A 27,656-nucleotide genomic window follows, 5' to 3' on the forward strand; every position below is an offset into this window, starting at 1 on the left:
GTGTATTTGTATTAAATCCCAATCAGGATGTTGTTATGACAACACATGCATTTTTAAGATGTTAATCCAGGATTATTCTCCACTCGGCTCATCTCATTACCGTCGATTATTAAAAAACACAGAGGCACGTGCACACACACACACACACACACAAATACTTATTATGAGTTGGTTTCCCTGGAGACTGAACACATGCTGCTATGGTCACCAAAGACCAGAAATCTTGACATACAGGTATAAAAAAGAGAAATCTGCTTTATGTATGAATGCACCTCAGGCACCAACTATGCATGCAATGTAATGATTTTTTTGTTTATGCATATATTTGTTAATTCATGGACATTTGAAACAAAGACAAAAACATTGCATTTCTGCAAAGTGGCAATATATGTATACAAGGCTGATTATTTCTGTGCTTTGGAATCTCAGTGACATTCTGGCATTTCAGAGAACGATTTTCAGCATAGAGCGAGAAAGAATGCAAGTAAACAGTGAGTGTCCTTTCCACGTGATTAAATGTGTGTCCTTGTGTAGAAACTGCACTCCCCTCTCTCAGCAAGAGAAAACATTCCTGCAGCGCTGAGGATGATACACAGGTTCGAGAATGGCCAAGGATTTTGAGATCACCTGAGGCTTTGTGTCCACTATGACCCACTCACACTAGGTCAGCTCAGAATAACCAGAAATCGCTGACCGCCGATGTTCACTCACCCTTGGAGTCATTAATCAGACTGCACTGCAGATGAGACGCGCACCCGCACACACACCCGCACGCACACACACCCTTATAAAGCCAAATGCTAGATGACAGCATCGCTCCAGGTAGTCAGTCCTCTAGGCCTGTATTCCTGGTGCATTATCATACATTAAACATCACAGATATGAATATTTCTGAGCAAAGTCGGGTCCACAAATAACACATCATATCACATTAAGCTATCAATATATGCAGCATATATACACATTATCATATTTGTTCTCCTGAGCTTTATTTTATGCTCCTTAAACACAAACGGACACAATCAGATCATGGTATCTGAACCCCTGTATTCCCGAACAGGCCTCTCAGCTTGTAGCGGGGTTGCTATCAAGAGCAGCATCTCAGATAACGTTCCTTTTTACCGGTTATGAAATTCTTCAAAAGGGGCCGCGCAGCAGTAGATGCCTGTGGTGTGTTGAGTTTGTTAACAGGCATGGTGCATGGAGATAAACTCTGTGGTATACTGTACGTGTTACAGCATGCACGTCACAGTCCCACAACTAAAGGTATTTGTGGAGAAAATGTCAGTTTATGGAGAAAAAAAAACTCTTAACATAAATATAGCTATATCAGGGATGGACACACTGTTGTGTGTGTCCAATATATTTTGCAAGGTGCATAGAAACAAGTTTAAAAAATGTTTCATTGTGTTTAAAAATTAATTAGATACTGAGTAAATTGGGCCAGTAAATCCAAATTTTGCTAAAGCAAATTGTGTTTGTTTGAAAGATTTCGAGATATAAGAGGCTGTAATGTGGAAAAATGTATCCAATATTGTCACAATGTAGATTTTTTTTAATTAAATGTTCAATCTGGAATCTCTAGCCTGAACCAACTGCATATCATGCTGTAAATGTAAAACGTTTCTTGCTGTTAGTTACAAAAAAACATTTATTCTTTACTGTCCATAGAGAGTAGCTCCATGTGTATCTGTTGTCTATTTGGTACAAACTCTTGCTCTTCACCTTGCTGCACTCAATTGTAAAATATGTAAAAGAACGCCCATTATTGTGCCATTTTATCACACTGGCCCATGCCATTACAATACATAACCTGTCTGAGAATTTTAAAAGGCTGCTATGTGAAAACTAGTTGGGGAAAAAAAGAAGACAGAGTTGCCCGTCTCTCCCTTCTGAAAGGCTTTGTACCAGCCACTTTGAACAGCCTAGCAGAGAGAAACGCATGCTGCATAAGTTAATGTCAAATTCTCTCTATTGTGTCTTGCCTTCTTGAATCCAATGAGTTAACAAAAAAGGGGAAAAAACCCAAAGCAGCAGAATAAACTGAATAGCATAAACATTTAAGAATCGCATATAAAGTTGGAATATTAGAACCGTTACATGTAAAGATAGCTTTGTTTGTTGGCAGACACAGTTTTCTAATAATGCTTACATCCCGTTGAGATATTTCACATCACTGCAGTCTGAGAGAGAAACACTGTTGCTGCTGCTGTTGCTGTATTGATGAACAGCAAAAGTAATTAATGTGCAGCTTTTGTACAATTTTGTACAGTTTGTGCACATGTGCTGTGTAGGTTTGTTTGCAGGAACCAATGTGTGTGTATAAAACATTCAAAGGTGTTTTGCTTTTGCTGCTGGTAAGAAGTAAAGCTCTAAAACTAATTTCTTTCATCAGCATCTGTCAAGGAGATTAAGGGAAGCATTACTCAAGTATGCACTTATTTCACCAATAGCAGTAAACAACTGACTGAGAGATTGAGATTGAGTAGACTGTAGCTTTTAATGCCACTCTTTTTGTGCATCTCACCTGATTTCAAATTTCATCTTTGATAAACTGGTGTGAAAGGATAGTCAGAAACAAAAGGCACTTCAGAGAGTGCGCTAGAACATTTTAACTAGAGGGAAACATGATGATGGGGGGATAAATCGCAGAATACAATCAAGGGGGCTGTGGTCAGTGTTCCATGGGTGCCTCTGCATTACCCTCCTCCTCCTCATCACTACAGGGTTCATAGTCTTCATCCAAGACTGGATCTCCCTCCTCTCCCTCCAGCTCTCCACCCAGGTCGCCTAGCAGCTGGTCCACATGCTCCAACATTGGCTGGTCATCACATCGCAGCTTACTGTACAGCTGGGGAAGAGGGAGATAAAGAAAGAAAAAAAAGGATGATGCAAGTGTGTAATGGGCTAGTAAGTAGACTGGGGAAACGGAAATTTTAAAAATAAAGTAGGTTATACAGCAGTGCAAAATTATACTGCGGAGGCAATACACGTAATGAGATATGGTGAGTGAAAAGCTCTCGACTGAGCCTCTTCTGTTGTGTCACTGAAGATAACACTTAGCATCGCTATAGCATCAGTAAGCAGCAGCTTGGAGTTGAGGGTAGTGAGCAGCCCGGAGGTTTTAAGTCTCCAAGTGCTGGTTAGGCCGCCTGAAATATCCAAGAGCATCTGCATTCTGTCAGTGAGGCAGTCACGGCTCACAAAACGCTGGTAAACTGTTTTTGTCTTTCATTTTGCAAATCTGCACATTTGATACACCGTTCAACCGCACAAGAGACAAAAAGACCATTTATCCTTCTGTTGCTGTTGCAACATGCATGCACACACATACACACAAATAATGTATCTTGAAGGACATATGGTTATGTGGCTTACCAGTGTCACGCACACACACACAATCAAAGTGGTTATCTCAGTGAAATATGCCGTGAAAGATCAAGATAAAAAAAAAAACTGTTTTCAAAGCAGCCAGCAGATTTATCTCTGTAAAATACTCTGCTTGTGTGTAATTACTGAACTCAAAGTGGAGTTGGGTGATAAAACTACTGGAGCTACTACCAAGGATAGCAAAGCATACCACTGTGTTTCTGTGTTGTGCATATACAGAGTAAGGGCAACTGATACAGCGATTTATATTTATGCTTTTCTTTCCAGAAACAAAACTAGAGAGAAAAAGAGGGTGAGTGGGGAATGGTTTATAAAATCTAGGAATATTATTCTATTTAGTCTAACACACACACACACACACACACACACACACACACACACACACACACACACACACACACACACACACACACACACACACACACACACACACACACACACACACACACACACACACACACACACACACACACACACAGACAGTCCCTTGAGCTCATGGACAATAAGCAGCCGAGTGTCATCATTCTTACTAAAAGTGTAACGAGGCCAGGAGAGTGAAGACGAGTGTGTGTGACTGCTTTGCCCCAGGACCAGTCTCTAAGCAACAGCAGGTTCTGACAGGAGACACGCAGTCCCATAGGAACTCATTTCGAGTGTTAGAATGTGTTTTGTGTGTGTGTGTAGTGTGTGTGTGTATATATTTAAGTGGATGCTGTCTCCGTAGGTTGCAGCTCCAAGGAGGTGGAGCGTGACCCAGGTCCAGTCACAGGGTCTGATACGGGGGTGGGGGGGAGAGAGCTGACCCTCTCAGCCTCCTTAAAGCACCACACACCACACTCAACACTGATTTTTATTCTGCCAATGTCACAGTGAAATGCCTGGAGATGTTTATCCCACAACAAGCAGTCTGAATAAAAGTTGGGTTTGCTTTACAATAGGCTTGGCTCAATACCCTCAATAATTGCACATTACAGCCTTGGGTAAGAGATGGAGGGTGTCTTTCATAAGTTGCAAAAGAGAAATAATTCAAGAAATTCAGTGAACGTGTGCAAAAAAATAAAAACAAAAATGTTCTACAATACTGAATGCCATTTGGAAATTGTATTTCTACGTGGAGTCATTTCCTATGAATCAATAGCATAGTGTGTCTGCTGGATAGGATGTGATTATTCATTGTGATGCTTTCAGCTAGCTAAACAAACAGGAGCTATTCTTTACACATTCGGCACAGAACGCTGCTGAGATCAGCACCACCGTCGCAAGAAACACAGGCATTTCTCATTTACAACAGCCTATGTTTTCTCTTCTCACTTTCACGGCCCAGAGAGCTGCCTAGAGTGGGAGGGAGAGGGAGGGAGAGAGAGAGAGAGTATTGTGTGTGTGTGTGTGTGTGTGTGTGTGTGTGTGTGTGTGTGTGTGTGTGTGTGTGTGTGTGTGTGTGTAATCGTATAACTCTTTCATGGTCCACTTTGCTCTACTTTCAAGCACTAAGTCACAGCCCAAAGCACAACTGACCACCACATTAACAACTCACAAACCCACACACAACAATATTTTACATTTAACACACAAATGGGCGCATGGATACACCTGTTCTCATGTCTACACGCTAGGGCTGTCCTCGACTAAAGATATTCTTAGTCGACTAACACTTATAGGATTTTGTCGACTAATCGATTAGTTAATTGACAGAGCTGTGCGCTTTGAGAGGTGGTTAAGACTAGAAAAGAACAATATAAATGTAGTTAATTAACCATCTGTAAAACTGAGTTTCTCCACAATTAATCCTGCAAAAGCACCACTTTAAATCCTGTGTTTACCATAAATGTGCTCAGATGTTTCTTGAAAATAAGTAATTAAGCATGAATAAGCATAAAAAATGACTAATCGACTAAAGAAATCTTAGTCGACTAAGACCAAAACGACCGATTAGTCGACTAATCGACTAAGAGGTGGAAGCCCTACTACACGCTATTCTTATGAGCCATGCTAGAAGCTCCATGGCCATAGGGATACCAGTGTCGGTCAGTCCATCACATCCACACTGAAATATCTCAACACCTATTGAATGACTTGCCATAGAATTACAGTATGTACAGACATTCATGTTCCCCAGAACATAAATACTACGGACTTTGATGATCGCCTGACTTTTCTCTAGTGCCACAATAAGTTTGACATTAGTGTTTTGAAAGTGACAGCCGTAGGAATGCTTTTCTGAGACATTTTGTGATGTACATTTTGTACAGACATTCAAAGTCCCTTGAGGCTGAATCATAGTGATCCCCTGAAGTTCTCTCCATCATCAGCTCAAAATTTTTATTTTACTTGACTTTATCTGCAGAACTAATGCCATTCCCATCAGCCTCAGCTGTAGTCTGTGTTTAGTGCTAATTAGCAAAAGTTAGCATGCTCACAAACTACTCTCAGATGGTGAACATACAGTATATAACAATTATTGTACCTGTTAAACATCAGCATGTTATTGTGAGCATATCAGCATGTTAACATTAGAATTCAGCTCAAAGCCCCACTGTGCCTCACAGAGATGCTAGGATGGCTGAAGACTCTTAGTCTGGTTTATTAACTCACAAATAAATAATTTTTATTTTCATTTTTTTTTTAATCATACTGGACAAACGGCATAATAAATGGTTTTTTTTTAATCGTCATCGCGATATTAACGTGCGCAAACACATCACAAAAGACTGAGACGAAATGCCTAAGAACCTCAGGGATCTTTTGAGTTAGTTAAAAGAGAGTATCAGTAGAAACCTGCACTTTAAAAAGTAACAATAATTTTTTTCCAATGTTAAACTTGTTCAATAATAAATTATGGAAATAATTTTGTTTAGGTTTTTTTATTCAACAAGCAGTTTGTTGTATTTTAAGAGTTTACTGAAAGCAGCAGAAAGGCAGAACTGAGTTTACTTTAATTTGTTTTATTTATTGCAAGTAATATCGTTATCGTGATATTCAACAACAATATTGCATATTTTCCTCATATCGTGCAGCCCTGAAAAACGGTCCCAGTCATTGAGTGGACACAATGCAGCAGCAATCCTGATGAATTTGAGTTATTACTGTTTTTCTCTACTTTTAAACCTTTTTTCATGCTTGTGCAATATGCTATGCATATTGTTAACTGGCAAACAAATTTGAAATTTGTGAGTTTCCAAACACAATGCGGCAGCATTCACAGTAAAGAAACTCTTACAGAGAAGAGCTGCCAAGTTTGACTTCATGATAATGACAGTAACAGCTTCAATCCTTGGTAAAAGAATTGAATAGGCCTATGGGTTTTAATACAAAACAGAATTATGTTCGCTTAAGGTGCACAATGCAGCGCAAGTGCTTCTGGGGCTGAGGTCTCACCCTGTTTATGGTCATTATATTGCAGCCTGCAAAAGTCTTTCAGCTTGGTTTAAATGTGTACAGACTTGATAGTGAAAAAGTAAGAAAGAAAAATCTATAGTATGCCTTCAATACATTCCTTTCTCTACAATTATTTAATTTCTATGGATACATAGTATAGTATGGTACAGCATAGATTATCTGTAAGCTCCATCTTTTGTCAGACAAAAACGTAATTAATAAGCACTAATGCACCCTTCATACCTAAATTGATTTTTTTCTCATTTCTTGATAGAAACTGTTTGATAGAAACCAACTCACATGGCAGGATAAAGACAGGCTGATTATGTGGTGAAAGCCTAATCATTCCATCATTGTTCACCTTCTGTTCCACACCTGTGCTTAACTTCCCCTTTCATTTCACCTCTTCTTTTATTTTATTTCATTTACTAATGCCTTCATTCTCCCGGCTTGTCTCCTGATCATTTTCCCCTTGTGCACCCTGTCTCTTGCTTTCTTTCGCTCGCACTCTCAGCAAATGACCTTCCAATAAAAGGTGATAGATACCTCTTCATACTTTCACATCTTATACTTGCATTTCTCACACACATCTTACAATGTTGCACTCCTCTCAACTTCCCTCTGTATCCTCAATCCTGCTATGCCATGCCCGTTTAAACCAAATACAGCACTCCTACATCTCTTCATTAGGAAGGGAGCATTAATTAGATGAATTGTTTCAACACATTTTCTTTCTCTAAACGTCTGTCTCATTCTGTCATTCAAACATACACATACTTCTTCACTGGCAAAGGTGTGACACTGGCTGAGATTAAACCTTCTTAAGTGTGAACAGAGCATGTCGCTGGAAGTCTTAAGAGGGCTGACCGCAAAACTCACACACACGCACAGACGCACAGACACACAGACACACAGACAACTTAACACTTCAGTCCTCCAGTCACATCCTTGGTAGGGAAAGGCATTAAAATTACATGACAAGCACACCTTGGACCAACCCTGGCCACAATCCGTGCTCATGGGATACCCTTTCAGCCACATCAAATAGTAAAGCTTTTGACCTACGCTTGCCCCAGCTGCTTCGTTGTCTTCTGTGCATACACTGCAGATCCTTCTTCAATCGCAACCCTATCTGGCTGAGACTCAAATTCCATTTCACGTCCGGTTTACTATTGATTTTACCCTCGCCACTATTCACACACACACACACACACACACACACACACACACACACACACACACACACACACACACACACACACACACACACACACACACACACACACACACACACACACACACACACACACACACACCAATCTGTTCCCTTCCTCGCCTCCCCTTTCATTCTCCCACTCCTGCTCACCCTATTACTCCTCTCCTTTACTTTACTTCTTTCTTGTCTTCTCAACCCATGCATTCCTCCCCATCATTCCTTTTTATAGTATCTCAGCTGAATGCAGTGTGTGTGTGTGTGTGTGTGTGAGAGAGAGAGCAAGTGAGCGAGCGTGCACGAGTATCGATCACAGAAGAGATGAATAATGAAGACATTTCTTAACAAATAATTAAATATGCAAGTTGGCACACAAAACCATGATTAAATATGTGCATCCACATAAGGTGCGCCTATGCATACCCGCATGCTTTCTCTCACTGTCACTCACACACACACACACACACACACACACACACACACACACACACAAGGTCATAAAGTATGCAGAAAAGTGGACTGGTGCCAAAACAAGCCGTTGGGCTTTGAGGCCTCATTTCCATGTTGGAGCCCATTTTAACTAGCAGACTGACTCATCGTTAATAATTAACACTCAAAGTGATGCTCAGAAACAAAGCTCAGATATAAACAAGGGAGAATCTCGACTACACAATGTACAAATGCACACACATGAGCAAAAGTGGGGAGATGAGGAATTAAGTGAACCACGAGGGGGGCTGTTTTCTCTCCACATTCCACCATACCTTTTCAAGGTCTTCGTGCATTTACCTTTCACATTATTCTGCGCCTGTTGCTTCACTCACTTTACAAAGAAACCGCTATGCTGTTTATTTGTCACGCTCTGATGCCTCACCCAATTCTTTTGCCAGTCTATCACCTTGTATTCCTATGTATTCTTTCTTTCTATGCAATAATGGTTAAGTTCTTAATTTTCCCCATTTCTCAATTCCACTTTTTTATTATTCGTTGTTTTTTTTTTCTTTATTAACTCTTCCCACAAAGCTGGCAGCTCAAATCTATATGCGCCCTGTGCCATTATTTTTCTCCCTACAGTTTCTTCCATTCTCCCTCTTGGCAGCTCAAAGCCCACCTCACTCTTGTCTCAGTTGTGGACATCCCCAGTAGATGCTGGTTAGACAGGCCTGTCACTACACTGCTGGCCAGAGACAGATATCAATATATTGCCAATCTGCTGCCCCCACTCATCTGTAAAAGAACAAGATGGGGTGGGAGAGCAGGAGGGAAGGTAGGTATGTAGGTGGGGAGGTGAAAAGGAGAGTAAAGAGAAGAAGAAAAAGAATCGTAGGTGGGGCCTGCCATTCCTCAGTCTGTGCGGTCTGATTTACAAGCCTATTGGATTTTAGACTAACATGAATCACAGCCCCAGAGAGGCATTGCTCCCTGACAGAATGAAGAGACATATCACTCTGAGTGAGTGTGTGTGTCTGTGTGTGTGTGTGTGTGTGTGTGTGTGTGTGTGTTGTATGTGAGGAGGAATGGGAGAGAGACAGGGGTACCTCTTTGAGATTGTACTAAAAGATATTCCTGTGGCAACAATGGAGCGTAGTTAGAGTCCTCTCATGTTCACACACAGTGATGGAAGAAGTATTCAGATAATTTATTTAAGTAATAGTACCAATACCGCACTATAAAAATACTCCATGACAAGTAAAAGTCCTGCATCTGAAATGTTCCTTTAGTAAAAGTACATAGGTTTTCATCACATTAGAGAAGGTGAAATCAATGGCCTTTTTGCATTAAAAATAGCTTCAATGATTAGTCAATTTATTGACTATCATGGCCAGGTTAGCCCAGTTGGTAGAGCAGGCGCACATTAACTGACAGGCTGTCAGATAAATGTCATGGAGTGTAGTACAATATTTCCATCTGAAATATAGCGGAATAGAATTAGAATAGAAGAAAGTGTATAAGTGTGTCAAATTGGTACTTGAGTAAATGTAGGCAACAAATCCAGTGGGGGAAATAAATATTTGACCCCTTGCTGATTTTGCAGGTTTGCCCACTTACAAACAATGCAAAAATCAAATTTTCAACAATTTTAATCATATGTACATTCTAACAGTGAAAGGCAGAATCCCAAAGAAAATTCCAGAAAATCACATCATATGAATTTATTAAAATTGATAACCATCTGATGAGGAAAAACAAGTATTTGACCCCCTGGACAAACAGCATGTTAATATTTTGTAGAAAAGCCATTATTGGCCAGCACAGATGTCAAACGTTTTTTTATAGTTGGTGACAAGGTTTGTGCACATTTCGGCAGGGATGTTGGCCCCTCCTCCCTGCAGACAACCTCCAAATCATTCAGGTTCCGAGGTTGTCGCCTGGCAACTCGAATTTTAAGCTCCCTCCAAAGATTTTCAATCGGATTCAGGTCTGGAGACTGGCTAGGCCACTCCAGAACCTTGATGTGCTTCTTCTTCAGCCACTCTTTTGTTGCTTTGGCGGTGTGCTTAGGGTCGTTGTCGTGCTGAAACACCCATCCTCGACCCATCTTCAGCTCTCTCACTGAGGGAAGGAGATGTCGGTCCAGAATTCCACTACACATGGCACCGTCCATCCTCCCCTCAATACGATGGAGTTGTCCCGTCCCCTTGGCTGAAAAGCACCCCCAAAGCATGATGTTGCCACCACCATGCTTGACGGTGGGGATGGTGTTCTTTGGGTTGTACTCTGTGTTCTTTGCCCTCCAAACACGACGAGTTGAGTTGAGGCCAAAAAGTTCTATTTTGGTCTCATCTGACCACATCACCTTCTTCCAGGCCTCTTCTGAGTCGTCCAGGTGGTGAATGGTGAACTTCATGCGGGCCTGTACATGTTTCTTCTTGAGCAGGGGGACCTTGCGTGCGCTGCAGGATTTCAATCCATGACGGCGTAGTGTGTTACCAACCGTTTCTTTTGTAACTGTGGTCCCAGCTGCCTTCAGTTGATTCATCAATTCCCCCCTTGTGGTTTTGGGATGATTCCTCACCGTTCGCATGATCAGGGACACCCCACGAGGCAAGATCTTGTGTGGAGGCCCAGACCAAGGGAGGTTGGCGGTGGTGTGGTGCTTCTTCCATTTCCTGATAACTGCACCGACAGTTGATCTTTTCTCTCCAAGTTGCTTTCCGATTCTCTTGTAGCCCGTCCCAGCCTTGTGCAGATCAACAATCTTGTCCCTGATGTCCGTAGAAAGCTCTTTGGTCTTGCCCATGGTGGTGATGTTGGATGCTGGTTGTTTGGGTGTTGATAGGTGTCTTTTATACAGGTAACGAGGTGAGGCAGGTGTATTTGATGTAGATAATTGGTTCGGATTGGGGCTGTGTCTTAAAGAAAGACTAACTGGCTTGTAAGAGCCAGAATACTTGCTGTTTGTCCAGGGGGTCAAATACTTGTTTTTCCTCAACAGATGGTTATCAATTTTGATAAATTCATATGATGTGATTTTCTGGAATTTTCTTTGGGATTCTGTCTTTCACTGTTAGAATGTACATATGATTAAAATTGTAGATTTTTGCATTCTTTGTAAGTGGGCAAACCTGCAAAATCAGCAAGGGGTCAAATACTTATTTCCCCCACTGTATATATTATCTGCATCATCAAAAAGCAGCAATCTTTGGTCTGTTTTTAGATTTTTGTATGCTTTGAATTACCTTCTTAGTATTGGTCAGGTATGATCTGCCCGCCTCCTTCAATGCCTTCCACTCTTCCGTGTCCTCCTCCATCACTTCTCTTCCCTCTCTTTCTTGCTGCTCCTTTGCTTTTTCAAACTGGAGGTAGCACACCCAGCCGGAGAGATACCAAACCTGGGAGGAACAGAGAAAGAGGGGTGGGTTGGGGGGTGTGTGAGGCACAGAGATTCAGACAGAGAGAAAGTGTTTTTTGTTGCAGTAAGTGAGCTGTGACAAGATAAACTGCTTTGTAACCCTCATGGAGCACGTCTGCATGAAATCCCACATCCTTCTTTGACAAACAGGTTCCACACATAACATGGGATCAGACAGAAACACAAGCAATCCATCACTCACACAGTTTGTGGACATACTGTAGCTTCACAATTAAATCAAATCTGACTTGTCACTTTTACCATCTGGCATTACCAATTTCTTTTTATCTTTCTAAAACAACAAATTGAATTACGTTGTTGAAACATATATTAAGATAATAAAATGCAAAAATAAATTCCCTCAGGCAAATATCGTCTTTGCTTTTCAAATCATATGCACAGGTTGTGTCGTCTACAATATTAGCCTATTAATTTAGAGGGGGAAATATTGTTTAATATTCTATTTAACTGTTAATAATTGTTTTCTACAAATCACTCTGCCTGAATTAAAAATTGCCTGGTTATGATGGGATCCCCCCTGAATTTATCCTAGCTTTCTGGTTGTAATTACAGTAGGGCAATTACTTTTGGATATGATCCAGTTTGCTATTTTGAAGGGTTCCTTTTCTAGAGATGTCAACACTGCAATAATCTAATTACTGCTCAAAAAAGATAAAGATCCCTTGGTTTGTCCACATTATCACCCCCTTTCTTTGTTGAATTCAGAAGTTGTATGTAATTGTACCTGCCCGTCATCTGGAACCTCACATGACTTCCCTTGTCCACCATGATCCAACAGGTTTCATTAAAACCCGCCTTGCTGCGGATAATATTCACCATTTAATGCATATCATAGAGGCATCCACAAATATTCCCACTCCAGCTGCTGTCTTGTCTTTAGATGCAGAGAAGGCATTTGACCGTCTGGAGTGGCAATATCTGTGGTCTGTCCTAAGACATATGGGGGTTGGGGAAGATTTTATCTCTCTGATTCAGGTTCATTACTCCAACCCAACCGCCATGGTATTAACAGGGAAAAACTGCTCTCCGCAGTTCAAAGTTACAAGGGGCAGTGGGCAGGGTTGTGTTCTCTCTCCTATTTGTTTGATTTATCCTTAGAACTACTCACACAGGCTATTCGTTTATAGGAGCACCAGGTTCTCATAAGTGTGCATAATACGGACCACCGTATTTCTTTATATGCTGATCACATCTTACTTTATCTTGGTAATTCCCCGCAGTCTGTACCTTACTTTCTTAAGATCTTTAAAGACTTTGGCAGTTTTTCAGTATATAAAATGAAATGGTCCAAATCAGCTCTACTTCCCTGTAATGAAGCTACAGTATGTGTGATTCCAAAGAGATTTCTGAAATTCCACTGGTGAAACATTCAAGGTATTCAGATACATTCTTATTAACATGATTTCTAAAAACTATTTTAATTCTATTTCAAGAGCTGTTGAATCAGATCAAAATTCTAAACTCCATTCAATCATGATTTTTGATAATTAAAATGAATGTTCTTCCTTGGACAAATGTTTTTAGCTCTATGATTCCTCTGCTATATTGGGATAGGTTGAATGCACTGCTATATTCCAGAGTACTTTTCTTCATATGATTTGGGAATGTCCAGATGTGTTTAAATTTTGGAAATGTATTTCCTGATGTCCGTCAGTAATCTTGGAATGCACAGTACCATTTTCTCCTTTGGTTTTGCTCTTGAATGATTCTTTATTAAGGTTATCTTTTCAACCACGGCGAGTGTGGCTGGCCGGCCTAACGGCAGCCAAAGAACGTTGTCACGTTACGTTGGCAGGCCCCACAGTCTCTCCAGAGACAACAGTGGCTACTTTCTTTTTTGGACATTCTCTACATGGAACAGTCGATTGCAAGACCACACAGTGCAAAACAAAAGAACTTGATTGTTGTCGTCAACGCCGCAGAAAGTGTAAAAACACTACTTTAATGTACTATCTGTATGCAAGTCCTGTGGGTTGTCAGTATGTCTCATGTCTTCGTTGTTGTTGTTTGTATGTAATAAATTAATCAAAATTTGATGAAAAAATAATAATTGTTTTCTGCCTGTGGAGGAACAGTTCACACAGTCCTGGGGCCTGTCTCAGAAAGCAGGATTAGAGAGCTAACAAGCTAACTCAGCCTTATTCAGAGAGGTACATCACCATAGAAAATTCAGTTTTACACAATACCAGCTCCAGAGGAGGTTGTGTTCAGGGTTTGACAACCATTTTTTCAAGCATTATGTCATTGTCAGCAATTGTCATTTTCAGAAGGAGACCTATAGTATCATCTTATTTGAAATAGGGCCAAATATTTAAATTTTTTATCGTCATTGCAATATCAACTGGCGCAATAAAACACATCACGAAAGGATGTGACACATCGCGAAAGAGATTTGTTGGGTTAGTTGAAAGAAAATGTAACTTTAAAAATGTAACTGTCACTTCAAGTACACTTCAATATTTACCGCACATAATATCGTTATTGTGATAATCAACCACTTTATTGCATATTTTCCTCATATCGTGCAGCCCTAATTTAAAAATACAGAGCTTTAGATCAATGAATGTAATTTTTTTTTTCTCAAATCAAATGCCTCATTTAGCCATCATGTCAACAGCTGAGTCAGATTGGACCAACAGAAAATAATCAGATCAATCACTGGGATAACAATATAATGTCAGGAATAAAAGATCATAATGTCAGGAATAAAAGATCATGGAAAACTAGCAGATTATTGTAATCCTGTTGATCCAAAGAGTTTATTGTAATTTAGTATGCTGAAACACACCGGAATAATCTTGTTTTCTTTCTTTTCCACAATCACACTTTTTTCCTCCCACATAATTACATATACTGTGCTATGCTTGCTCCTCCACCTTTTAACACAATCACGTTCAACTTTTAGTGAACTCGGAGGTGTGTGTGCGCGCCTCTCATCTAAGGCCAAAGATCACCCACCCACTGTTGTTCAAGCACCAAGACACAGATATTCACTTTATTCATTATTCATTGAGGGCAGAAGCAGTAGGGACCTGCACCTCCGCCAAATCAACCAACCATTTAGCTAACAAACACATCAAGGCATACCACAGTGAATTCAAAATTGCCGCTAAGGATACTGAGTGGGTGGCTACCCCCTGCAGCCATACTTATCAGAACAGTAGCAGCACTGGATAACTGTAGTAATGTTGCAGAACCAGCAGTATGACATTTATATCACTGAAACATTTTCTGTGAATGAAGAACCTAGACAAAAACATGTTCTTGTGTATATACTGTATGTGTACTGTATATTCAGGAGAGAAAGAGTGAAATGTGGTCACTTAAATATAAAAAAAATAACTTCACAAATGAGATTCACTCTCTCTGCATGTCTTTAAAACAGCTAGAACAAGTCTAGAAAAACTCTTTACAGATGGTCCACTGTGAAATATTTGTTTTTAAATTTTCAAACTCAAAATTAAAAGAGAAAGTTAGCTAATTAAGTACTTTAAGATAATCCACTCTATCCTACCACAACCCCAGACAGAAACATACATAATAAAATAAACGCTGAGTCTGTCAATCAAATCACTGAGACTATTGTCATTTCAAAGTGAAGACACATCTTAGTTCCCATATGGTGCTGCTGAAGGAAGAACAAAAGCATCATGAATCAACGGAATACCTTTGAAACAAGATTTTGCAAGGAACAAGCTCAGTTGTTTTTGCAGGCTTAACATTTTATAAGTAAGGCTCCAACTTTGAGATACGCAAAAGCAAGAAGGCGGAGGCGACTGCTAACAACTTATCTACTGCACTTAAGAGAGGAAATAAGAAAGAGAGTAAGACCAAGAACAGGAGAGAGAGGGTGAGAGGAGAGAGAGAGTGGGAGAATGTGTCTATCATACACTTCTGACATCCCTAATATGATTCGAGCAACATAACTGTGGTATGATCGGACACAACACTTTCTGACCATTAGTACTGGTGACTATATGCATGTGTGATTGGCTGCAGGCCCGCTCAAAGCGAATGTCGCAGCTATACGTCTCTTAAGTGACTTTAAAAGTTCAGCCCCCTGATGACTGCTCTCAATCTGTCAGCTGAGGGGTGTGTGTGGGAGGCTCAGCCTGAGGGGGAATGGGGGAAAAAAAAGAGAGAGAGAGAGAGAGAGAGAGAGAGAGAGAGAGAGAGAGAGAGTCATGTCATCTCTTCTATCTGACACTCAGTGGCACACCTTCACTTCATCTGAAACTGACAGGGGGGATTTGGAACACAATGACAGCAAATACTTGCTACTAAGCACATTAAATACTGCCATTTACGTCACTTTCTAATAAGCATTCAAGTTCTCAATCATACTCTGTGTGTAAGCACGCAAGTGTTGAGAGCAAGAAATGCAAAAGTGTGGATGTGTAGACACGTCTTTGTGCACACATGAACAGTGGCTCAGCAGAAGAAACTAAGTGCCCAGGTTCAGGCTTTCTCCTTCCCACAGGGGTGATAAAAAATTTGCCTACAAGTTGGTCTGATCCAGCAGTGGCTGCTGTATTAGAATTATAAGACTGCCTGCAAGGGGACACATTCAAAAACAGCACTTAATAATGCGAATAATGTGCCTTGACAAGTAACACACACATGCATACACATCCCCCAGAACACAGTTTATGGACATAGCTACATATGTAAAAGTTGTTGTTCCCATTCTTAATCTCTACAAAGCTCTAATTGGTCAATTGTTTCTACAATCGTGTGCATGACACCAGACCAACTGATATTGCTGAACAAATCAGAGACGTGGGCGGCAATTTAGAGGTCTGGAACCAGGCTAGAGACGACATGCTGAAAATACAAAACCATTCAAAGCAAAAGCAAAAAAGAAAAACTGCTGAAACCCTAACTTCTGTCACATTTACACATATCACATCTACATTTTGACACTCAGTAATGAAAAACAAACAAAATAAAAACATAAACGAAGAATGACCACCGTATTTTTAAATAGAAAAAAACAGCTGGGCCATCACTTTATTGCTTACCTGGACGACCTCATCATCCTCCTCCAGGAGACCCTCCAGCACATCTACCGCCGTCTAATGCAGAGAGATAGACAGAGAGTGAAGAGATTGAAATGAGATTTGAAATTATCTTTAACATTATCAAAGAATAGTCATATAAGAAAATAACTTTAAATTCATCAGTACCCACTCATCTATCTGAGCCATACACAAGCAAGCACGCACAAACACGTTGTTGCACACAGTGTTGTGCATCTCCCAGGCAGTTCGATCAATCATAGTGATCAGAGGGTCTGATAAGCGTCTATGAGGTCAGCGTCCCATACACAACATCGTCGATACCAACAAGACAACAGACATGACCGTCAATAGACACACTCACCAGTGCTTATCGCATTCAATAGTCGCTTTGGCTGCTCAGTTCGATAGCCCTTTTAATCCATTTACAGTCAATATATTCTTAAAACTTGCACCACTCCATAGGACGCATAAATTAAAATATCAGCCTGACCCATCGTCTCCATCACCCTCCATACACCTCTCTCTCATTTTGAGGTCTGAAAGGATTTTAATGTTAGGTGACCTTTGCCACAGAAAATCCCTGTCTCTGTCAGTTTCTGTGGGAAGTTTCTATTACAGAAAACAGACCATGACTAAAGTAGGCTGTGTGTTTGTTTTGCTTTGCCACTGTCATTGTGGTGTGTGTGTGTGTGTGTGTGTGTGTGTGTGTGTGTGTGTGTGTGTGTGTGTGTGTGTGTGTGTGTGTGTGTGTGTGTGTGTGTGTGTGTGTGTGTGTGTCCAGGTGATGGTATATTGATTTTTGTTAACTTCAGGTTGGAGGCGACTGTTAGCCAATCACCCATGGTGAAGGGCAAGAATAAAAGACACGCACGTACCTGTGCACGCACTGACACACTGCTGCACAAGTCACACACTACAACAAAGCTACACACAACAGTGAGCACAACAAGCAGCACTTTTTTCTTGTTAAGGCAGTCTTATTAGAAGGAGAGCTTCCTAATTCTTTTCCCTCCGGCTCTTTGGAGTTGTCTTCTCTTTTCATTAAGCCCACGTGCTTCCGGTGGCGCTAAAGAGGTCAGTTGCCTGGGTAGACTGAGGTAGAGTCAGGTTAATTGAGAGTATCTCATTTAGAGTGTGCAAATGTGTATGTCAGGGAGTAAGTTGATTGATTGCTCTACCAATTATCATCTGAAAAACCCATTATCTTAAATTAATTAATGACTGATTAAAAATACACAAACAAAAACATCTAATCCCAGTTGACGAATGGATTCATGCCCAGCATCAAAATTATCTACTTCACTTTCATTGTATCACACCAATGTGAAACACACACAAACACAGTAATTCGAGCCATATATATATATATATATATATATATATATAATGTGAGATAGGAGTAAAGATCTGTCTCGGTATAAAACAACTGATAGGTTGTAGGCAGTTTTGGAGCAACGAAAATAGAACAAGAGATATCTGGGAGCCAGGATAAGTGAGCAATGATAACCATTAGATCGTCTAACTGTACTCCTTCCTAACTACACTGGTCAACCCAGGGGCGAGTGATTAAAGATTCAGAGATTCTTAAGCCGCTTCACGCTCTAAACAACAACAAGATTAATATTCCCGTGAAGATAAGGGGAAGAGAGGGGGTACTGCGAGGGAAAAAGTGCAAAAATTGGGAGGAAAGGCACAAAAAGTATCTTAATAAACAATGCAAAACTGGTCCACGGACGACAGTGGTGCACTGCAAAGACACACACAAACACATACACACGGCAGAGACTACGACTGTCCTCTTTATTTCAAGACCTGTTTAAGATTTTTTTTTAAAGCAGCACTCTGGGGAGGAACTTATTTATAATGGCCATTGTGTGCGTGTGCAGTCTGGGGGTGTGTGTGTGTTTGTGTGATCTTCAGGCAATTTTGTTTAACAGAATCATTTTACCATAGAGCACAGCAGAGACAAGAGAAAGACAAATCACTTTACAAGCGAGGGCAAGCCGTATCTCACACACACACACACACACACACACACACACACACACACACACACACACACACACACACACACACACACACACACACACACACACACACACACACACACACACACACACACACACACACACACACACACACAATAAGTAAATAAATCTTGTGGATGTCAGTGCTAACTGTACTTGCAAGCAACATTGGAAAGTACAAGCTGAGCTCCATTGTGAGTCAAATTTAAGAACAGAAATGATCAGGGAATCACATAAAAGCAAACAAGAGTGACAACAACAAGGAGAGTAACTAACCATCAGCTGCTGTGACAACTACGGCGAACAGACACCTTAATGGCTGTCAGGGGAGGCCGTCTGTCTGTTTGTCTGTCTGCTATGTGGCAAGTGAATTAGTTGTGGTGATGGGTGATGATGATGGTAATATGTGTGTCTGTGTGTTTGACAGTGACGGTGAGAAAACTGTGGTCTCAGAGGGCTGCATTATAACTACAGAGCACATTTGTTTTTTCATTAAAACATGAATTAACATATCAGTATAAATTAGTAATAAAGCATGCATTTTTCAAAAAAGATATTGAAAAACTGTATACTTACACTGATTGTTTAGTCCAACCAACAGTCCAAAAATCAAAGATAATCTAAATACAATTATGTAAAGCTGCATATTATCAGATTGGAGAGATCAACCAATCATTCAAGCACTTGTGGGATCTATAAAATATCAGAAAAAGTGAAGAAATGCCCATCACAATTTGCCCACAGCAATGCCTTCAAATGGTTTGCTTTCTCCAACCAACACAAAGATAATCAATTTACAATGACATAAAACAGAGAAAAGTAGCAAATACCCTCATATCAGAGGCTGGAACCAGTGCATTTTTAGTAGTTGTAATGTTAAATGACTAAAAACAATTGAACAATAATGAAATATATTCTATTAATTAACTAGTTGTGAAATACTTAAACAAAACATCAAAATGCTGGACGATCCCTTCACAGTTGTCCCACTTATACGGCTTTCAAGCACCCATCGTGTGCTTCAACTAAATTGTCATTACAGCTACGGAAATCACTGACACATCTGGCATGCATTCAAGTGTTTCTCCTCAAAAGCAATCAAAAGGCGGAAAAAAGGCCTTGAAAAGTGATTTTGGTTACTTTCCCCGCTTTTTTTGTGGCACGGATCCACGTCCTGCTGCGACAGAAGACTGAAGAGATGAGGAGCAGTCATGAAACATTTGTTTTCAAGAATTTATTAGCCCACTGTTTTTTCCAAAGCCAATTTATTTACAAAGAGCATGATGAGACAACATTTTTACCATCAGTTTATGGTTTCGGTGCTCTTGACCCTATCTTATAGTTAACTCAAGTATCATAAAATAACCACTTTCTTAGCCACATTTACTTTCATTTGAACACTACATGTGCACTTAGCTTACAAATTGAAAGGATTTTCCTCAAAACAGATGGAAGTCATGGCCTTGACAGATTTGCATTATAAATAGTTTATCCAGCATACTACATTATCACGTATGCGCAATGATTCGTACTATGGGTTTATCATTACTATTGCAGAGGCTGCCCACTTGCGCTGAATTGGTGACCGCCTCTATTCATGTCATAAGAAATGAATTGGCTTTAATAAAATAAACCCTGAGACACTGTCAAGTAAAAAAGGCTGAGGTGCTATTTCCAATAGCAATGGTCAAATGTTTAATGTGTGAGATTGTGGTTTGGACTGTCACATAGCAAAGTCATCACAAACAATAAGATGCCATCTACTTACTGACAGCCTTTGTGGAAAACACCAAATGACCATTTTTTGGGGGGATTTAATCTCTCAACATCATGCTCTACAGTGATTTTTCCCCAATAACTATCAAGATAATGTCATACACCCCAGATAACTTGGCCAATGAAATCCCACTATTATTTTGCCAAATGCCTAATTTTCTCCAATTCAAACTTTAATGGAGTCCATGTAGGCTACAAGCCCAAAGGACGTTCATTAGACAAAATCTCCAACAGAGACTGACAAATGATTTTTGGCAAAGAAAATGGTAGTTCTAGTTTTTCTATTCTACAACAAACTATTATTTACCAGAAATAGCCACATACTCTATGCAGCTTCAGAAAACACAAACACATTTTCTTTGGCAAATATATATATATATATATATATATATATATATATATATATATATATATATATATATATATATATATATATATATATATATATATATAAATATTTTAAAAGCGTTGGCTTAGTTTGAAAGGCCAATAATGAAAAAATACAGGCAAATCGTTGCACTCTGGCACCCAGCTAAGAAGGTAGCCTTCAAACTAATACAGACTAGAAGCACGGAACTGTAGTTGTGAATAGATTTATAGTCTATAAGGAGAGATAGTGAGCACAGAAAGGAGTGAGTGTGTGTGCATGAGAGACAGAGGAATAGAGGAAGGAGAAAGAGAAGAGAGGATGTTCCTATCAAATCCGGCTAAGTCCCAGTCTGGGAGAGACGGCAAGAAAATAGCTTGTTTTTACTTCACTTCCATCCTTAAGCTCAATTTCCGTAAGAAACTTTCATATAGCTGATGGCTAAAAGCAAATATGGCCAACATTACATGTGTGTGCATGCATACAGCAAAATAAAGCACTCAGAATGTGTGCAGTTTGTATTTCAGGCTTGATGACACCAACAGGAGGATGAAGACAAACGACATGTCAGAAACTGTAGACCGAGACATTGTCATTTTACTGATACACCTGACAGCACATCTCTCTCTCTCTCTCTCTCTCTACACACACACACACACACACACACACACACACACACACACACACACACACACACACACACACACACACACACACACACACACACACACACATTTGGGAGTAAGGGGGGGGGGGGAAGGACACTGTTCTCATTTCCTGTCAGTAATAACCATAAAACACTCAACAAGAGTGACTACAAATTAATCACTGGATCACAACGGAAAATAGCTGAACCGCTGTTGGTGTGGCAGTAATCACAGAAAATGACTTCAAGCGTTAATGACTGTTAGGGGTTTTAGCACCGAACTGAAGGCAGTGAGCCACTAAAATCAAAGCCATTAATACTGAAAATTGATGAGTGATCTAGAAGTGTGCCGTATCACAGATATGGCAGCAATTCATCAGACTAGAGCTTCCTTCCTATTTTTCCCTCCCTTTCTTCACATCCCTCCTCGCCCCCATACCCCTGTCCCTCTCTGTAAATACCACTCTTCAATTATTGACACTGAACTCTGGAGGGGATAAAGACCAGGCATGGCCTTCCCACCTCCAGTGCTATTCACTAGAAAGGAAAGTACACAAACGCAAGCCACACACAGACAGACAAATGTCAGGCCGCCTTCCCACCATGACACACAAACAGAACAACAACAGCAGAGTGTACGAGCACAGCGCATTTTACCTCATATTCCTCAGACTCAATGAGCAGTTTGGCTGTGGTGACGCGAGACTCGTACGGTGGAATCTCATTCTGGAGAAAGAAGACAACACTGTCACCTCTACAGTGTTAACACAAACATAGTTCTTCCTTTGTCTGATAATAACACAATCCAATTTTAAGGTGCAAAAACATTCTGCAGCAATGTGGCTGTTAATCACAGCAAAAGTGTGGGCAGGCTGAGTTCAGATCAACCTCCTCCTGAAGATAAGAGTCATAAAAGTGGTGCCACTGGAATCTTTTTCTCAAATCATCACCCCAAGCCCTTATATCACATTTGCTCAGTATTTGAATGTAAACTCAGGTGCCATTTATTTGGCGTTATTTAGAACACATCCTTACTTTGACATTACAGCTTATTCTTCCTCTTTGCCAAATTCCCTGTAGTAATTTGCTTACTTCCTTTGTACTCTTTCCTGGTTTTGCCTTGTGCTTTCATATCCGCTCTGGCGTGCACACACAGACACACACAGACACACACAATCTTTAATTTTTTATTATCCTTCGTTTCATTATCTCTTACTTTTTATCTCTACTGGTGTCCTTATATTTGTGCTCCCTGCAAAGCACACTGTGACAATCCTGTTAGTTGAAAGTGCTTCAAAAATAAAACTGGGATCTTATGAGCGTTGGTTGCTGTCTAAAAAATACTAAGAGCGCCTCCAACTCACCTGCATGTCTTCCTCTGTGCTGGAAGACGCTGCACTCTGTTTCTGGGCAGGTAGCCACAATGCAACACTCTTCAACAGGTATTCTTTGCCTTCCTGAATACAGCAAAATGCATGTACATGTAAATTCACAGGTACATGTATGACTGTACAACTAAAGAACTTAAGACACACAAATCGACTAAAAAGGGAAATATTTTGTTTAAGTTTTGTTTACACACTGTATCCTAAGTGCTCCGTAGATGTCAGTGACCTTTTGATTAATCTGAGGTCAATGTTATTTATTGTTTTCAATAATTATTACTAAAGTAATCCAAAATAGACTGTTGCTGGATGTGGGATGCTATGAAGTGTGGCTGGAGCCAGCCTGACCCCTACAGCTCACAAATAATATTACAGAGCCACTTCAGCCTGACAGAACATCTTTGTTTTTCTTCAGTTTGCTGATGTAAGAGCATGAAGAATCATTTTTGATGACAGTTTGCGTTTATTTGCTCAGGTTTTGAGGTATCCACTGCTGACACCTTGCCAATACAAAAGAGGTGTCTTGAATTGTATTAGTGGTGCTCACAGCATTAAAAGAAATTATATGGAAAGACAAGTGCCTTTCCATTAACAATGCACAGGTTTCTCAGGATACAATTTTCACTATGATTTTACCCTCTGTATTAAATGGTTTCCAGGAAACACAGAATAGTGTTATTATACCTTACATATGAAATCCCAAGCATGAAGCACATTTTATTATACAATATAAGAGAACTGTAAACGGATGATAATCATGTGTTTTATTCAACTTAAAGATACATTAGTGAATAATTCACAGATTGCAACATCTATTGAATTTCTTGCAAAAACAAAATGGTACGAATTCTTTAACATGCTCCACATAAGTTTCTTACAGAAAGGTTTTGCCTTGAATGTTGTTTGCCTTTAATAACAGTTGCTAAAGCAACAATACTTGAAAATAATGAAATATTTTTTTAAATGAGAAAATATAATGAAGAAATTCTTTCAAAATCATTGTCAGATGCTTCATACTGCAAAGTTCTTGTGGCATCTTTTCCAAATTGAGTCCAATAGGTTGCTCTCTCATCTCTCTTTCATTTATAAGACGACTATATGACCTCAATAATCTGCCCAGTAATTAACATTCCTATCAGCATGACCTGTCTGTGTGTGTACATGTTAATGCAAGTGTCCATCTGCTGATTAATGGCATACAATTCAATTTGCTCAGAATAATTAACTCAGCAGATTCCTGCTTTACTGTGGCAATAACTCATCATATGTGCGTGTTTGTTGGGCGCTCTGGTAGCTCACCTGATTGAGCATGCGCACCATGTACAGAGGCTCAGCCCTTGCAGCAGCAGCTGTGGGTTTGATTCCTACCTACGACCCCCCCGCCTCTCCCCCTTTCCTGTCTTCGGCTATCCTATATGATAAAGGCCTAAAATGGCCAAAAAATAACCTTAAAAATGTGTGTTTGTGCGTGAACTGACCTGGTTTCTCTCTGTACTGAACAGGTAACTTGCCATGAGCTGTAGAGCCTCAGGGTTGTCATGGCGATACTGTAATGCTCTCTCAATGAAATCTTTGCACTTGTCTGCAGCTCCCTCTTCCATGCTACATGCGCACGTGCAGAGAGAGAGAGAGAGAGAGAGAGAGAGAGAGAGAACAAAAATGTCCACTCATTACCAAAGCAGTAACATGAAATGAGGTTTATAAGAGTCAAGAGTATAACTGCTCCGGTACCAGAGGTCTGTTAGGTAAATCTCGGCCATGGAGCAGTAGGCTACACAAACATCCTTTGCTGTGGGGAGCTCTGTGTCCTCATCTGGTGGGGCAGCAGCTCCGGCCTGAGCCTGCTTATAGAGCAGAGGGCAGATGTCTTGAAAGGTATCAAAAGTTCTGTTAAGTATATCGAAAGAAATTGACATGCACATTTTTTTACTTAACAATTAAATTATCCCATTAAAAGAAAACACTGCACAACTTTTACATTACATTATTAAATGTAATTTAGCTGACGCTTTTATCCAAAGCGACTTACAATTGCTATATATATATATATCAGAGGTTGCACGCCTCTGAAGCAACTAGGGGTTAAGTGTCTTGCTCAGGGACACATTGGTTAATGTACCGCAGTGGGAATTGAACCCAGATCTCCCACACCAAAGACATGTGACATATCCACTGCGCCATCACCTACATCTTCCCTACATTCCCAGAGATTCTCCATCGGAGTATTACGGAGAACATTTTGACATGTCACAGTAGAAAGAGCACAGGTGTAAATAATAAAATGAAAAAGGACTAAATGGATTTGAATTATACATAATAGCTCATGCCTTTTGCTTGTTATTTATAACATTTTCTATAAAAATAATAAAAAGGCTGTCAAGTCAAACATTTTCATGTTATTTCTTATAAATACTGTAAGAAGTCATTTAAAATTACACCAGTGATAAATAAGAAATAATGTACGTTAGACAATTTGTGAATTCAGTTGGATAAAACAAGTTACTTACAAGTTACACCAGAATTATATTATATTTTCCCCTTTTGCCTTACGTTTTTCCTATCAGATTATTTCTCACTTAATATTACAGGTTTATTATTATTATTATTATTATTATTATTATGTGCCCTGTATACTTATATATTCTCTGGATGCATACTTACTTTGAGCAAAAGTCTTAGGTAACGTTGGGAAATTCTTTAGTTAGTAGTTTTCTACTATTGAACAGGGAAAACAAAAGAGTATCCAAAATCAAAAGAAAAGCTGTAAAAAAAAAAATCCTCTAGACTCATCAAACTTCCCTGTCAGTTCAGTGCTGGAATGATCCACACATAAGCTCAGAGAACGTGTTTGAGAAAGTTATCAGATGCAGAATCACTTTGTAGCTATGCCTTATGTCTCCAAATACAGGAGTACTGGAATCAAATATGTGGTCTTCTTTTGAGGATATTCAAAATGTAGACATGCTAGACCCTATTTTGATAATTGTGTCCCGCCTGTATCAGTGTTGAATTTTGTGCTGTTTTAACTGAGGAACAGCTGTTCATTCATTCACATGATGGTGCTTACATTTTTAAGAATAAATTAATTACATATATTAATGTAATTAATCATGAGGGACGGTAATACTACAGGTAACCGTAATAACTATGCACTATGTCCGCTATTATGTGATGAATTTATTGATGGTCATTCAGTTGAACTGATACAACTAGATAGATCTTTGTTATGACAAGGTGACATATATGCCTGCATAGATAGATAGATAGATAGATAGATAAGTATTTCATATATTGTTCAACAGCACCCTCTTGTGAAGATATATACAATTACCCAAACATGTAAGTTGATGTAGAGTATCTATAACCACAGAGGGAATGTGAGTGTGTATGGGAGTGCACTCACTGTGGTCTGTACTTGTTTGTCCAAAGCCGACAGAAGGACTTGTATTCCTTTAGTGTAGAAGTCCACAGCCTCCTGGCCTGTGTGGATTTGTCCCAGGTACATGTACTTACTGTGGCCTACATCTGGGCTCAGCTCCACTGCACGCAGAAAAGCTTAGAGATAATTGGTCAAGGAGGCTCACTACACTCAATCAACATGGACATATAAAAGTGCTTAAATAAAATGACTGAGTTACACGCAACAAGAAAGACAAAACCTGAACAAAGGATATTCCTTTAGCTTTCTGTGTGTCTCCTAGTTCAGAGCAGATGTGTCCCTGCATGTCTAGAGCTAGCAGGTTGGTGGAGTCCACATCCAGGGCTCGTTGACAGAAAAGACCAGCCATCTCAAAGTCAAAACTGTCCATGCATTCCTCTGTCTGTACAACAAATGATCACACAACATAATAACAAACATGCAGCAGATGATCTGAACAGAAAATACATTTCGAAAGGCAAGAAAAATGTAGGTCGTGTATTGTTGGAAATACAGTATCTTGTCAATATCACCTTCTCTAGTAACTGTTGCACAGAGTACTTCTCAGCTGTCTTCTTCTTGGCTTTTTCATGTACTCTTAGTTTCATCCTTTCTTGAGGTGATAATCCAACAAACCCTGCATCTGCTGTGATTAAATAAGTGGAGAGTCAACGTTAGTTTAGTCTCATTTAGGCTAATAGTCGAAAGAGTTTAAATCAAAGCACATCAGGTAAATTTCGACTAACTGCTGTCTGAGAGGTTGACGTTACATACTGTAAATAACTAGCTAGAAAATTTGTTGAACCACTGAACAAAATTACTGTTTGGGCGGTTCTCCTTCCTCTTCGGCTTGCTTTTCTTTTTTCCCTTTGCCTGACCTCCCATAGTAGTGAAAAATACAGCTTATATTTTCACAATTTGTCTTCTAAACAGACTTTTCACAAAGTGTGAATCTACACGCGTGGAAAGCAAGCTCAGTTGCGCTACAAGTGCAGTGCGCATGCCCTAAGCAGTGACTGTGTGGCTGCTACGGAGAGAGGTAGTGGACAAAATATTAACGGTTCTGAAATAACCTTTATTACACTAAAGCAAAATAGGACATGTATACAGTCCGATATTGTTAGACATGGCGTTTTAAACGTATGTTTTAACACCGAAGTAACC

General features: G+C 39.8%; 1 protein-coding gene across 2 annotated transcripts; it reads right to left on the minus strand.

Moving 5' to 3' along the window:
- Nucleotides 1-2,481: 2,481 nt before the first annotated feature.
- On the minus strand, nucleotides 2,482-27,542 carry si:dkey-12j5.1 (probable assembly chaperone of rpl4). Of its 2 annotated transcripts, none has more exons than XM_028581370.1 (11): nucleotides 27,314-27,542; nucleotides 27,026-27,138; nucleotides 26,749-26,895; nucleotides 26,478-26,630; nucleotides 24,806-24,915; nucleotides 24,553-24,676; nucleotides 23,054-23,146; nucleotides 22,347-22,415; nucleotides 16,874-16,927; nucleotides 11,659-11,811; nucleotides 2,482-2,851 (listed from the first exon to the last, which is right to left on the minus strand). In XM_028581370.1, the coding sequence occupies exons 1-11, from the start codon at nucleotides 27,375-27,377 to the stop codon at nucleotides 2,675-2,677; spliced, it is 1,257 nt and encodes a 418-aa protein (XP_028437171.1). In that variant the 5' UTR covers nucleotides 27,378-27,542; the 3' UTR covers nucleotides 2,482-2,674. The 2 variants fall into 2 exon arrangements, with proteins under 2 accessions (XP_028437171.1, XP_028437170.1); XM_028581369.1 differs by having other exon boundaries at nucleotides 24,806-24,918.
- Nucleotides 27,543-27,656: the final 114 nt, after the last annotated feature.

Source organism: Perca flavescens, chromosome 6, assembly GCF_004354835.1.
Source record: "Perca flavescens isolate YP-PL-M2 chromosome 6, PFLA_1.0, whole genome shotgun sequence".
Lineage (NCBI taxonomy): Eukaryota > Metazoa > Chordata > Actinopteri > Perciformes > Percidae > Perca > Perca flavescens.